General features: G+C 48.2%; 1 protein-coding gene across 6 annotated transcripts in view; it reads right to left on the bottom strand.

Moving 5' to 3' along the window:
• The window catches only part of NTNG2 (netrin G2), a 126,981-nt gene that overhangs the window by 68,246 nt on the left and 43,012 nt on the right, over positions 1-15,723 (bottom strand). For all 6 annotated transcript variants that reach the window (XM_054998078.1, XM_054998081.1, XM_054998082.1 and 3 more), the window contains exon 2: positions 8,427-9,070. In XM_054998078.1, the coding sequence (XP_054854053.1) occupies positions 8,427-9,070 (644 nt within the window). The remainder of the gene's footprint in view (positions 1-8,426; positions 9,071-15,723) is intronic.

Raw genomic sequence — 15,723 nt, 5'->3', positions numbered from 1 at the left:
TTTATGCTGGGCTCGAGAATTTTGATGGGTTGAGGTTCAACGGTGGAGCATACAGAGGAGGTCTTGGATTCAGTGCCCGGAATCTCCGTTTAAAGGAGCACAGGTAGCAAGTGCTGAGAAACTCCTCTCTCAACAGTTTGGTGTAGTGGTTAAGAGTGACAGGACTCTAACCTGGAGAGCCGGGTTTGATTCCCCACTCCTCCTCTTGAAGCCAGCTGGGTGACCCTGGGTCAGTCACAGCTCTCTCGGAGCTCTCTCAGCTCCACCCATGTCACAGGGTGATTATCATAAAGATGATGATAACATACTTTGTAAACAGCTCTGAGTGGGTGTTAAGTTGTCCTGAAGGGCGGTATATAAATCAAATGTAGTAGTTGTTGCTGTTTTCTGAATGAGATCCTGAAGATCCCAGCAACTAGAGTTGACAGCATTGAGCTAGATGGACCATGTCATCCTTTGCATGCACAAGTTCCTAAATTCAGTATCTGGCACCTCCAGTTAAAGAATCTCACATAATAAATGTTGTGAAGAATCTTTTTCTGCTTTGTACTACGGACACAACATGGAAATTGCTGGGCTAGATGGACCAATAACATTTTGCGTCCAAAAGGGTTGGGGTTAGAATAATTCCTTTCTACTGCATTTCAGTCCCAGGTTGGAAGCCGACCCACGCTTTCCCTACAGTACTAATGTAGGCAAGGGAGTCATTTCCAGACCAAAATGTACTAATGGGAGGAGTGCGACCTCCCATGCTAATGACCTAGGGTTGCCAACTCTGGGTTGGGAAATTCCTGGAGATTTGAGAGGTGTAGAGCTGGGTTGGGTGGGGTTTGGGTAGGGGAGGGACCTCAGTGGGGTATAATGCCATAGAGTCCACATTCCAAAGCTGCCATTTTCTCCAGGGGAACTGATCTCAATCTTTCAAAGATCAGTTGCAATTCTAGGAGATCTCCAGGCCTCATCTGGAGGTTGGGAATCAATACCCACGGGCTATTTGTTATCTAAACCTCGCCCCCCCCCCGGATATATAAACATTTTAACTAAATAAATAGTTTCAAACATGAAATAAGCCAGGCTGGGGAAAATAACTGGTGGGGGACATTTGTGGGTAGGCAAGAATCAGTGGGTCAGAAGGGGAGAGAAATAAGCTTCCCTCCTCCTCATTCTCCACTGCAATGCACCCCACCCCCACCCCCCAGCGGTAGAACTGTGGCAAATGCAGATTTGAGAAGATGAGATTACTGAGGCAATTTCTAGTTCCACCTTCAGAAACAAACATCTGTGAAAATGTAACCCGATGCTTCTCTATCATCTGCAACTGGAAATATCCTAGCTGACCCAGGTGGGTGGGATTTCCTCCCCTTCTCTCTACTTCTATAACCCCCTCCCCAAGTCTCACGCAAGCTGAATGCACAAACTGTGAATGGGAAACCAGCCATCTCGGTGTTTTTCCACCTTACTTTGCTTTTTCGGTTGAGGTCAAAACACACCATATCGGATGGAACAGATAAATGAAAAAATAAAGACAAGAATTGGGGGAGGGGATGCTCAGGGGATTCTGTTTTACCAATAGGCACTGTATTCTATGAAACAACCCCTGCCTTAACATACATTTTCAGGAACGGTGGGTGGCTGTGACGACCCGTACCAAAATCCAATACGGTGTTTTTTCAGGGAAAAGAGGTGGTGGAACTCAGTGGGTTGCCGGCACAGGGGGCAACTCCTGGCGGGAGGTGGTGCCCCTGGTACCATGTGCGTATGCGCAAAGTGCGCGCACACTTCTGGGACTGCACAATGACATCACTTTGGGTCAGCTGGAACAAGGGGGAGTTTTAAGAAGTTTAAACCGCCCTCAGCGAAAATGGTCACATGGCCGGTAGCCCCACCCCCTGATCTCCAGACAGAGGGGAGTTTAGTTTGCCCCCCACGCTGCTCAGCGGCGCAGGTAGTAGCTGGAGATCTCCCGGAATTACAACTGGTCTCCAGGCCACAGAGATCAATTCACCTGGAGAAAATGGCTACTTTGGGAGGGGGGGGGTGGACTCTATGGAATCATGCCATGCCAAGGTCTTTTCCTTCCCCAAACCCCACTTTCTCCAGGTTTCTCCAGGTTCCCCCCCCCCCCCCAGATCTCCAGGAATTTCCCAACTTGGAGCTGGCAACCCTAATGAGAAGTCATGTAAATAATTTGATTTTGCAAAGCTGCAGCTCCACAGGGTGGTCTGAGGAGAGAAACGTAGCAAGGGCGGGGGCGGGGAAGGAAGGCTGAAGCGGCTTTTCCTTGTATGCCACAACTGCAAGCAGAAAAAGGAGAAGGTGCATTTAGGAGGCACAAAATTCCTATCTCACATCAGAGACAAAATTCTCATCTTACTGAGCAACACACACACTGTCTTTGCAATGTGTAGCAAGCACTGCATTCGACAACTGTAACAAAATGAGGCCATGAGTTTCTATCTTCCGCCCTCTCTCTGCAAACTTTGCCGTCACCACCTCCCATTAATGCTTTACTGGGTCGAAATTGGAGGAGGGTAGCCAGCCAAGAAGTTTCACATCCCTTTCTTCACAGTGTAGACATGGTCTTCTTCTGCCACACCTTCTTACCCAAAGAAACTTTGAAAGTGAGTACATGGTCAAAGATTTTAAAAAGACAAGAGTGTGCCTAACTTTCAGCCCAGGCAGGGAGCTTCTACCTGTGTCTTTGGAGAAGGGGAAGGGAGCGAGAAAAGGAAGAGCACTTTTTAAATTGACCCCTATATATTAGTGTTCCAGATCATCAGCTAAATGAAAAATATCATAATTTGACTTTCCTGGAAAATTCTGACTTTTGCAGCCCAGTTTTCAGGATAAAAAACACAAAGTTAAAATGTCAGGAATTGTCTTTTGTGACTTTAGCATCCAGTTGTACCCAAAAGAAAGCTATGCAGGATATTGCAGTGTGTGTGTGCACGTGTGCATGCATGCACAAGTATGCGCACACACAGTTGGCAACCATGTCAGCAGACAGAAGTGGAGCAGCGCTTCCAGGAGATGAATGATTGGAAGAATCTTAGCTGATATCGTCTTCACATGCAGACGTCTCTTTTATCAAGAATGCAAAGAGGGAGGCCTCTTGCAATAAATACTGCCTTGGATTCTTATCCCGCTGGCTGTATTGAACAGGGCCTCATTCATGCAGACTCATATAGTTCCTATATGGCAATGGGGAATGCTATTCAAGCAAAAGGTGGTTGAGGCAGGTAAGCCTCCTTTTTGGCTTCCTATGGGGGGGGGCTCCTGGCCTCTGTTCTATCAGCTGTTTGCCATTGGCCACCATGGGCCCAACGATTATGCGGGATTGTGCAATGCGCTGCTGCGGGTATGTTACGAACGTTTATGCTACCAGTTTCAATCTGCTTTAATTTTACACTGTCTATATTTAATTGTTATACAGTACACTGTATTGCATTTTAATCTGGATGTGATCCGCTCCGAGCCTGCGTGCGGGGAGAGCAGACCGAAAATTGAACAAATAAATAAATACAAATATAAAAACATACTGCTTTCCTCCTCCTCTCCTTCTTCTTCTTCTTTCACCATTTCATTTAGTTGTACTCCTCTCTGAAGCCCCTCTCAAAGGTTGCTTTCGTGCCATTTGTATTCTTTTTACATACTAGTAGGATTCTTGCTAGCTACATAGTCCAACCAATCAGGAATCACACAGCTAGTCTGAAAATGGCATGATGCCACTTAGCCATGGGTCACACAGCTCCAATAGTGACAAGGGCCAAAATGGTTCTGGATTGAAGCTAAGGGGCAGCACCAGGACCAACATGGCTTACGAGGCAGGAAGCCCCATTCAGTAAAATGGAACTTACTTCTGACTAAACATACATAGGCTTGCACTGGAGGAAGAGGAGGCAGAGAAAGAGATGGACAGATCAGTGGCTGCTTTCCCCAAGGCAGATTCAGAGCACCGTGTGTGGGGGGGGGGGAGGGGGAGGTATCCCCACTGCCATCCTCTTGGCCACCGCCCACCTCGCAGTTAGTGCTCTGATTCCTCACCTTACTCTATCCTCACCCCAGTCTGCCCAAGGAAACAGCTTCTGTGTCTCAGAATACTGTGGGTGGGGGAAATGAGGACTGCCTACTGCCTCCTCCTCCGTCCTCCTCTCACCACCAGCCCCCCTACAGAACTCAGAGCTGGCCTTTGGAGGAAGTGGCTGTTGTACCTTCCATCCTCCGATGTGCCCACCTGTGCCCCAGAGGCAGGACAGAGCAGCCAGTTTTCTCTGCCTTTAGGGAGGGCTCAGAGCACCAATTCTGAACTAAAGTAAAAGTTTCGGACATTTCGAAGCCATGATGTCACTCGCGCCATGCTGGGAGCACGCATGTGAAGACCATCCACAGGTGAGTGCTGGGTTCCCCACCCCGCTTGCCAGGAGGGTAAGGGCACCTGTCAACCTGATCTCCTACCCTCTTTTGGATCTTTTCTTCGCGCGTGTGCAATAGCACTATAACAGTACTATCAGACTTCAAAACAGAAAAGTGGCAGTAGATTGCGATCATGTTATGACATGGGGAGAAAGTGATGCTCTCTGCTGTCTCTAGAATAACACACTTTGTCAACTGCTCTGAGTGGGTGTTAAGTTGTCCTGAAGGGCAGTATATACATTGAATGTTGTTATTATTGCCTGGATTTTGCATTATTTTTCTACAATTGTTCCCCAACCTGCTGTGCAACAATATTTTGGAAATGGTCTCAGCAAAGCCAGGCTGGCTGGCATGTAGATGGGAAACTCTGGATTTCCCCTACCCCATTCCTATGGCAGCCACACCCACACAGTTGACAGTCAGGAGCATGTGGGGGGTGAGTGGGTGCATTTGGGGGGCAGAGACAAAGGGAAAGTCATCGTGTGATGATCTGGTAAAAACGATAGAGATTATGGAAATTCTTAGAATGTCATGCGATGCTGCACCCCCATTTTTGGCTCCTGCTGTTCCACTGAGTGAGGCCAGGGGGGTGGATTGTGGAAGCAGCAGTTCATTAGTTATACTGACATTTTGTAACTTGCCTTGAGTCTTAGTGAGAAAGGCAGACTACAAATAACATAAATACAAACAGTCAAAGTCTTCCCCTCCGATTGTCACCAGGGGACTTTTGTGTGTTTTTTCCCAATTACTGGCATTTGGCCTATTGATATAATGGTATATGGGTAGGTCAATGAAAGGTTTTAAAAGCCTCTGAAAAATCCCCCTGGTAGCCTATGGAGGGGGGATGGCTGCTGTGAGGACGGGGCTCAACAAAATGTGGGGCAACCTGCCATCTGGAAGACCCACTGAATTGGCAGCTGCGGCAACAAAGGACCTTCCCAGGTAAAGCATCACCATGCAGAACAGCCACTGCAGGGAAAAGGGATCCATAAACTAGACGGCATGTTCTGCTCAAGAAAATACCTAGACAACTTAATGCCCAGGAATGCTGCATAATGCATTACACTATCATTTTTCAGGCTTACAAATAATTCAGATTTTTTTTTTCAAGGAAGAGGTAATCGACGGGAAAGAAAATGCACAGACGTCCAGCACTCCCCCCGCCCCCGGCACCATGATGGCCACAGACTTGTCTCTTTGAACTGATTCTTCTCAAGACATGGAAGATTCTGGGTTTGTAGAATGTGTGTGGCAGATCCGTCCGTATGAGGGGTGCAACAAAGTCTCTGTCAAAGCCACAGAGAACGACCAGCGGGAACATACAGCAGCTTCTAGTCTACTGAACCTCTGTGCATTCCGCTTCCAAATATGCACAAAGGCTCATTCATTGTCCTACTGTGGGAAATTCTTTTTTGAAAAAAGATCAGCAGTGTCATCCTTAGCATTTATACAGCATTTTTCGAGAGTTCAGAATTTGTCACACAGGTTATCTCAAGCCGGGACCACTTAGTGCTGCCAGTGAAAACACTGTCTTTAGTCTTGCCTCCAACTCTGCAACATCTCAACAATGTTACGTGTTTCTGTGGGTCACTGACTGCCGTTGGTGGAAGTAGGGAAATACACAACATCACAATGTTGGGACATGGGGTAAGTTGTCTGAGATATTAGGAAAGGGGATAACGGCGGCCATTTTATGCAGCAGCCAAACATTTATCTTTATTTATTTAAATATTTATACTTTGGTTATCTCCCCAGTGGGGATCCCAAGTCGCTTCGAACATCATTCTCCTTATAATAACAAGAAACCTGTGAGGTCAGTTAATAATAATAACAACAACAACCAGGGCTTTTTTCTAGGAGAAGAGGTGGTGGAACTCAGTGGGTTGCCCTCAGAGAAAATGGTCACATGGCTGGTGGCCCCGCCCCCTGATCTCCAGACAGAGGGGAGTTGAGATCGCCCTCCACACTGCTCCAGCGGCACAGAGGGCAATCTCAACTCCCCTCTGTCTGGAGATCAGGGGGCGGGGCCACCAGCCATGTGACCATTTTCAACTCCGTTCCCCCGCGTTCCCCCTGAAAAAAAGCTATGATAACAACAACAACATTCGATTTACATAATAATAACAACATTAAATGTATATACCGCCCTTCAGGACAACTTAATGCCCACATAGAGCAGTTTACAAAGGGTATTATTATTATCCCCACAACAACAATCACTCTGTGAGGTGGGTGGGACTGAGAGAGCTCCTAGAAGCTGTGACTGACCCCCGGTCACCCAGCTGGCTTCAAGGAGTGGGGATTCAAACCCAGTTCTCCAGATTTGAGTCCCGCGCTCTTAACCACTACACCAAACCGGCTCGCTTTCAGTTAGGCTGAAAGAGACTGCCTGGCCCAAGGCCACCCCACTGGCTTCCATGGCAGAGAGGGGATTCAGACCTGAGTCTGCCAAATCGTAGACTTACATTTGAATCACTGTATCACACTGACTCTATTGTTTGTTTGCATAAAGTCAAGTTTAGTTCTTCTGTGCTCAATAACTGACAAACCTCATAATATCAGCACCCTAATATTGTGAATTGAAGGTTGAGGCAGAGGTGGAATGTCTTACCTAAGGCCAGAGTCTCTCTATACAAGACCTCTCACACGAGGAAGCGCAGGGAGACGCAATGTTTGTTAATTGACAGAGCCTTTGAGGAGGCAAAGAGGAGCTTAACAAACTCTCTTGAGGAGTGGTCTTTGCAGGCTCTGTAGAGAGGGTCTTTTTATACGATGTTTCTCAGAAATATTGTGTCTCCCTCCACTTGAGCGTCCTCCTGTAAGAGTCTCTCTACACAGGACGTCTTAAACGGAGACGCTCAAGTGAAAGATCTTACACTTGTTCTCTCATTGTGGAGACACAGGCACTGCTAGGGAGACGAAGTACACTTGAATATAAGACCCCACAGAAGGTAAGTCACTTGAGCATCCCGGTGTAAGATGTCTTGAGTAGAGAAACTCTAAGTGGTCTCATGTAAAGAGACTCTGACAGAGGCAAGATAGAAAATGGTGATTCTGAGGCTGATATCCAGCAGTGCCGCCAGGATTTTCGGTGCCTGCAGCCGGCCGGCCAGCTGAGCACCCGCACATGCGTCTGTGTGAGCACGCACCGGCCTGCGTGATGATGTCATGGGGGCGCATCACGGGGGGGCGCACATGCGCCGCCAGCCCGATTGCCGTGGCGGGCGGCTGGCATGGCGCACAGGTGGCCTCCAAGCTCTCCCACTCGGTTTCCCTGCACCGCCGCAGACGCCGTCCCACCGCTGCTGAGCCCGACCGGGGGAGTGTTCTGGCGGCAGTGGGGGCTCGGGGCGGGAGGGCTAGGAGGCTGCAGGTCCGTGGCGCACGCTCTCACCCCCCGCGCCTCCTCCGGCACCCTCTCCGGCACCCCGCGCCCTGAGGCCACTGCCTACCAGGCCTCAATGGGTGCGCCAGCCCTGCTGATAGCAACTGCATTGCTAGAGCTACGACATACCAGAAACCCTGTTACAAAGCAAGGCTACGAAAAGATAACTCGGGGACATCTTAGTGCTCTGCAGGAACAGTTGAGATGAGACTGGCTCAACTAATAACACAGGCAGTCCCACGAAGCGGGAAAAGAAATCTAACAGGCACAGTGAATACATTTATTAATACAGATGACTATCAGGGTGATCCTAAGCACAGTTAACCCCTCTGAAGTCCCTTCAACTCAGTTTAGGATTGCATAGTGTAAATCCCACTCACATTTGGAGCAACTAGCTCCTCATTTTCCTGCTTGTATGCTACTCTCCAAATGAAGAGGTATTTGAGCAAAACCCACCGGGATTTATATCTGTATGAATAAATTTACCTCCTGCACCTGCTGGACGTTTGCATTTTCCTAAGACTGAACCGCTGACTTTTTAGCTTCCCGCCCCTGATTCCATACGCTGCACTACCGCCCAAGCCCTCCTCCAAGGAAGCGTATGGACAAAAAACGGAGTGCAGGTTACCTGCCAATGACTTCGATGTTGGAAACAGCATAGAAGTATTTGTACAAGTTCTCCCTTTGCACATAGGTGCCCCCGAGTGCTGGTCTCAAGAGCCTCATCCGCAAGTCTGTCACAGTGAAGAACTCCTTCAGACCCTTGGCACTTTCCAGCCTTGTATATAGGTTGTCCATGTTTCTGAGATCTGGCCCAGCAAAAATGGCAAAACGGTCCCTCACCTCAAAGCGAACGTTCTTCTCCTTCTTGGAACCCGCCCAGCGGGAATATTCCTCTGTGCAGATGATTCTGTTGGCGCTGGTGGCGGAGAGTTCCCTGACCCGCCTTGCTTGCATGCCGAAGGCTTCCATGCAGTCGTCCGCGTAGTACTGATAGGGGTGCCAAGTCCTGCCGTTATCCAAGGACTTCTCCAGCATCATGACAGTGGGGCGACCGTACTCAAAAGTCACGACAATGTCATCCGTCAGCTCGATGCTCTTGTTCCAAGAAAGTGTGATGTTGGCCAACAAGGGCTCCGGGTAGCGACTCCAGGTCACGCTCTGCCAGTAAGTTGCCAGGCCCTCCTCTTCCTTGTCGAACATCAGCTTTGGCGGGTGGGCCAGGTCAGGATTGGATGCGTCGCACTCATCGCTGCACATGTACGGGTTCTCCTGTAAGAAAAAGGACAGTCACGAGAGAAGAAAGGGACCAAGGTGAGCCAGAGGTGACAAACAATGTGTTCCTCTTTGCTCACAGGGATAAGAGGGTAGCAGAGAACGGTAAATAAGATCAGTAGACACCTGTGACCGGACCTGGAGATCCAATATTGCTCAAGAGCACCGCCTAGAGTGTGAATTCTTGGACCCCTGGGATTTACGCAAGAATAATGCTTTATCCTCCATTCCAGATTGCCTTTTCATCAAGGAAGTGCAGAGCCATTAATATGGCGAGACCCTCCTGTAGCAATTCTTTGATTGGTGGCAATAGTCTCTGACATCAGAGATGGAGCTTTACTTGGGAGGCTGGCTCAGGTCAGACTCCATAGCTCGTCAATATCTGGGAGCTCCGGATTTTTCTCTGGTCCGACCTTTGGAGCATCTGGAGACCCCAAGACCAGTGGACCAGGGGATGAGGACTCCTCCACTATTGCTACTCAAGGAAATCTGTACATGTTCTTAGGAACCTGCTACAATCTAGGTAAAGTGTACTTAGTTGAGTTAGACCAACTATCATGCTTTTATCTGAAAGGCTGTGTGATAGCATGCTCTTCTCCATGTTTTGTATTTTGTTCCCTTTCATACCCCTGTTGAATAGACCAACCTTCCTCCCCATTTTTTCTATAATAAACCTTCCTTTCATGACTTCCTTAGTACAATACATTTATCTGGAATATTTCTCTGAATCACTTCCCCAAGTGCCAGATCGCCTGGGTGCTACGGAGTTAGCTGCAAGGAATTTTCGAGGGTTTCCACCCAGTTATTTTGCTAGGCCTGAGCTAGAAGCACACCTGCTCAGTGGGTCAGCCTAGATGCTTTCCGGAGGCAGCCGAGTAGTGGCAGCGGATTAGCAGGGTGCTTTCAGGGAACCCTTGGCCTAAGGGAGATTCCCAGCAAGGAAAGTCTCCCCCCCCCCGTCATAACACCACCTGAGCCTGTTTCACTAGGAAAAAACTTTCTTGATAGCCGTGAAAGTGAAACTGGTGGTTGTTGAACTTCCGATCAGATAAGACTTTTGCTAGGCTATGCCTTTGATTTCCTTGCAGAATGTGGTACATACTGTCAGCCCCCCCCCCCCATTGCAGGACCACCAGCACTAGCTGGCCGAGGGGCTCACGCACAGAAAAGCCCGAAGGCGATCATAACCTCTTCAATCTGAATATATATTCCTGTGATTGTTTCATGGAACAGATGTGGAAACGTAAAGAGCTGGAGCTACGATATCCAAAAATAAGCATCTCCGGCACTTGATTTAATGACAAGAAGCTAACGGTGGGAACGGTCGCTTTCAAACAAACAAGGCATAGTAAAACTTCCTGCACAGACTGCCAGTGCAAGTGGGGTCTGAAATATTTAAGTGTTTCCCTGAGGGAAAATAGTAAAGAGTCCAGTAGCACCTTTAAAACTAACCAACTTCATTGCAGCATAAGCTTTCGAGAACCACAACTCTCTTCGTCTGACGATGCATGTGACGAAGAGAGCTGTGGTTCTCGAAAGCTTATTCTACAATAAAGTTGGTTAGTCTTAATGGTGCTGGTGGACTCTTTACTATTTTGCAGCTACAGACTAACATGGCTAACTCCTCTGGATCTATCCCCAAGGGGGAAAAATCCCTGCACATAACACACCACAAAGTTTAGAACTTTTCTTCTTGACGGGCCAGTTTACAATCTGCACAGAAGCTTCTTGTATGTATCGTACAACATTGCAGGGTATTCCTTTTTCCCATCCATCCAGATCCCTGCACAGAAAACAAACATTTCATGGAGAAATGGAGGTGTCATATATACCATCCTGCATATCTGCCACGTATATATTCTGTGCTGTGCGCTGATCCTCTGAGGGCATGGGAAGTTTCTTATTGATGCCAAGCCAGTGGGTTATCTTGCAAGTATTTACTCTATCTTTTCCTGCCGCTTTGAGCAAGTGTCCTTGAGGGCTGGCTGCAGCCGGCTCGAGATGTATCCTTCTTGGGACCTGAGATGATTTCATTCTTTGCTCTGTCTAGCCTAAACCTGTTTTCTCCCCTTCAACCCCCTGGCTCCTTCGCGCCAGAACTTTCACGGTCACTGTCTGGAAGGTGGGAATCTTCCCTATAACCAGGGCTTTTTTTCTGGGAAAAGAGGTGGTGGAACTCAGTGGGTTGCCCTCAGAGAAAATGGTCACATGGCTGGTGGCCCCGCCCCCTGATCTCCAGACAGAGGGGAGTTGAGATCGCCCTCCGCGCCACTCAACTCCCCTCTGTCTGGAGATCAGGGGGCGGGGCCACCGGCCATGTGACCATTTTCAAGAGGTTCCGGAACTCCGTTCCATCGCATTCCCGCTGAAAAAAAGCCCTGCCTATAACTAACAATACCAACCCCATTCCCGTCACTTCTGCCAATCCCGTTGTCTGAGCACCTTGAACTTGATGGATCTCTAATAAAGTTACTTCAACCAATACACCTGTTTGATTGCTGTGGAGAACTTGGGGATCTCCCTGCCAGGGACTGACGGTAGGCTACAACTCTCCTTTTTGACTATCTGCATACAGGAAAAGTTTCATCCTGTGCAAAGGAACATTTAACCATACAAGCTTAAAGCGATAAACCTGAGGAGCACTTTTAATGCGCAAGCAGCCTGGAGAGCCCAGCTTGGTCCAACTTTGCTAGAGCTTGGAAGCTAAGAAGGGTCAGCCACAGTTAGTACTTGAATGGGAGGCCTCCAAGGAAGACTGGAGTTGCTACGTGGAGGAAAGCTATGGCAAACCACCCCTGCTCCTCTGTTCCCTGAGACGCCCTGTGGAGGGGTTGCCACGAGCCAGATTTGACTCAATGGCACGTTCGTTATCTCTTCAATACGTGATCTGCTTTGGATACAGCCTGGGGACGCCCCTGCTCACGGCCTCCAGCACTCTGCTTCTCCAATAAATAATGAGTCTGCTTTGTCACTAAGTCAGCCTATTGGTCCTCTTAGTCCAGTCAGGACTGGTCTTAGCCCATGGACAGCAGGGACAGCTTTTTATTTTATTTATTTATACATTTGAATTATAGCCCACCCTCCCCGCAAGCAGGCTCAGGGGGCCTGGGCTTGGCTGCCTACAGCCCCAGACCCTCAAAGGAAAGGAAAAGAGAAGAAAAGCAGCCTCTTGCTGCCACTTGCTCCTTCCTTATCTGGGGCTCAAGCAACTGACTTCCAGTGGCAGCCGTGGCTCCCTCCCACCTCCCACAGGACGAGGCCCCCAGCGGGGATGGGAGGTGGCAGTGATTCTGGGGCCCCATCCCAGACTTTTGCTCTAGAACCAGTAAGTCCTTGGATTGGCGTCTCTTCCTAGCAGCTTCTCCCTGTGGCAGAATCTTACGCATACAAAGCATGTGCTCTACCCCTGAGCTACGGATGCTCCTCCACAATTCTGCAATTGCTATTTGAAGCCTGCAAACACAGTGCCAAAAGATTGGATAGGGGCATGAGTTTATGAACGGTGCAAGTTGTGAGGGCAACCTGTCACTCCATGTGTCCTTAAATATTTGCCTCACATGATATATACATGAAATCACTTCCCACATGGTCAAAAAAGTCATAAATGCCACATCTATGTAATCTGATGCCCCGATTTCCCCTGCAGCGGGCTTTAACGTTCTTTCAAGATTTCATTCAGCGATTCTCTGCTTGAGTATACTTGGTGATTTTCCAAATGGCCTCGGTGGTACAGTAGGAAGATGCCTCAGAAGCAGCCCAAGATCTCTGGATCTTCGGGGTGTTCTAGGTCATGAGGACATTCCTTGAGGTGCCAAATGCCCTTCTCTGTCATGAGACCAAAGGGCCTTTAGGTGCCTGTGGGTGGAAGATCAAAAAGACACTTTCCGCCTCCCATTATTAACAGTGCAAAAACCATGCTTATTATCTTAGACTACATGAGAAGGAAAATGGACAAATTTATGGAGAATTTGCTATGAACAGCTAAAGGAACCCTCCAAATCTGAAGTCAGTGGGGTGTATCCAGCCACTCTCCAAGTAGCCTTCTTCTAGCTTAAGAAGCCCCCACCAACTTGTGACTCTTTCCAGTGGAAGAGCCACTTTCTTCAGAGGAGGAGGGCTGCTTAGATGGCAGGAAGGCTTCAAACCGGAGCCAAAAAGAAAGACAGGGTACCAATACCTTAATTACAAATTTTGCACACTGGATGGTAGGGCACGGGGAGGATCCACCCCAGTTGCTGGCCATCAAACAGCGGGGAAGGCTGTGGCCCCACGTAATGCTGGTGGGCCTCTTGGAAATGTTTGGCTGGCCACAGGATGCTGAATTAGACGGGCACCTGGTCAGAGCCGGTGGGGCTTTCTTATGTTTCTGGAAAGTTCTGTTGGGCAATCCTTATTGCAATGAGTAAGATGACCATGCGCTTGGGCAGCCCATTCTTCCAAAGGGGCTTGTGCAAGAGAACTTTCCAGCAGACTTTATTCTCCCCTACAGGTCAGATCTGTCCTATAGCCACCCTTATCACCACTCAAAAACTTCCACATCATCTACCAGAACTATCCCTTTTCAATTTCTAGGAGCAAGATTGTGTGTTTAGAAGAAACCCATAAAGGAGAAAAATACCAGAGCCCAGTACAATTGGTAAGTTCTTTCCATGCATGAATTCTATTACTGTGGGCAGATCAGCTCACCTAGCGGTTAAAAATGCAGAAATGCTTCCGAATCCAGGAAGGTATTTGTCAGGAGTTCAGAGCAAAAGTAGTAGTAGTAGTAGTAGTAGTAGTAGTAGTAGTAATAACTGTGCTTATATACCGCTCTTCTAGACAGATTAGTGCCCCACCCAGAGCGGTGAACAAGTTAGTGTTATTATTATCCCCACAATGCAGCTGAGGAGCTGGGGCTGAGCAGAGGGGCTCACCTAAGGCCACCTACTGAGCTCATGGCGGGAGTGGGATTTGAACCAGCAGAGTGCTGATTCGCAGCCGAACCACTTAACCACTGTGCTACAACACAATGAAAATCAGAATTGGATGTTACAAAATACTGAGAGCATGTTTTGGCAGTCAAGAGCAAAGAAGGGACTAGACCAACAAGTGTGCTCAAATCCAAAGACAACAGTAAAACATCATAACGTAGAAAGCCAGCTTTCAGATGAAACAGGTCAGATGTTGAATAAGCAAAAGTGCAGAGGGGCAAAATCCTCATGGGGATGGAGCCTTTCCTGGAAAGGCTAAGGACTGGGGGCTTTTTAGCTTAAAGAAAAAGTCAAACCCAAGGGACCATGACAGAGGACTATAAAATTATGCAGGGTGTGGATAGAAGGGCTTTTCTCCCTTTCGCCTCAGTACTAGAACTTGTGGACCTTTAGTGAGGTAGACTGGCAGTACATTTGCGATTGACAGAAGGAAAGACATCTTCACACAGCACATAATTTATGGAACTCGCTGCTGCAAGATGTATTTATCACCCCTAGTATAGGCGGCTTTAAACAAAGTTGAAACAAATCCACAGTGGATGGATCCATCTAGGGAAGTGGCTGCCTCCACCCATGGGAGATTGGGGCCCGCCCTTAGCCCTGCATGCCTTCCTTCCTGGGCCTTAAAAAGGGACTAGAAAGCTGGCCAAGGAGGATTCTCAGCCCAGGCTGCAAGGGAGAGGAGGAAGAATCAGGGGCCTGCAATCCCACCTCCTCTCCATTCTGAGGCCGAGCATGCCCTATAAGGCACGCAACAAACTGGCCAGGGGACTCTGGCGAAGAGGCAGGCACCACCTCAGCCGTGTGGGAAGAGACACTGCAGATCCCACAAAAAGCAATGGCGGTTCTGGAAAATATGAAGGCCATCCCCATGGGGCTCTGACTTCAGCACCGGTACATGACTTGAAAGGCACATAAACCTTGCTGAAATTATACAAGTGGAGGTCTGGTCAGAGCATGGATGGAAGACCATGTGGGGGAGTGCCATGCGCACCACGGCATTAGCCACGAGGACTAAACAGAACTTCCATGTTCAGAGGCAGCAAACATCTGAATACCACAAGCCCTTGGCTTCTTTGTTCGGTCTCCAGGGCGACTCGCTTGGCCAGCCCTCTGCAATGCAAGATACTGTACTAGATGAATAGTGAAGAGTCCAGTAGCACTTTTAAGACTAACCAGCTTTATTGTAGCCTAAGCTTTCAAGAGCCACAACTCTCTTCATTAGATGCATTGCCAGGTTTCGAGAACGATGCATCTGACAAAGAGAGCTGTGGTTCTCGAAAGCTGGCGATGCATCTGATGAAGAGAGCTGTGGTTCTCAAAAGCTGGCGATGCATCTGACAAAGAGAGCTGTGGTTCTCAAAAGCTGGCGATGCATCTGACGAAGAGAGCTTTGGTTCTCAAAAGCTTATGCTACAATAAAGCTGGTTAGTCTTAAAGGTGCTACTGGACTCTTAACTATTTTGCTACTACAGACTAATGCAGCTAACTCCTCTGGATTTATGTACTAGATGAACAACTGTTCCGATCCATCAAAGCTCTTCTTATATTCTTACCTTGAATTTCATGATGGAAGAAAGGCAAGTTATAAATGTAATAATGAATGACTGGAACAAACACATTCTTGTAAGACAGACAGCAGACGTAAAGAAAAACATAGAAATTCTTCTATTAGCAAAG

The sequence above is a fragment of the Eublepharis macularius genome, chromosome 14 (assembly GCF_028583425.1).
Source record: "Eublepharis macularius isolate TG4126 chromosome 14, MPM_Emac_v1.0, whole genome shotgun sequence".
NCBI classification, from domain to species: domain Eukaryota; kingdom Metazoa; phylum Chordata; class Lepidosauria; order Squamata; family Eublepharidae; genus Eublepharis; species Eublepharis macularius.
Note: the sequence above shows the minus strand (reverse complement) of the source record. Positions and strands in the feature narration are given on the sequence as shown.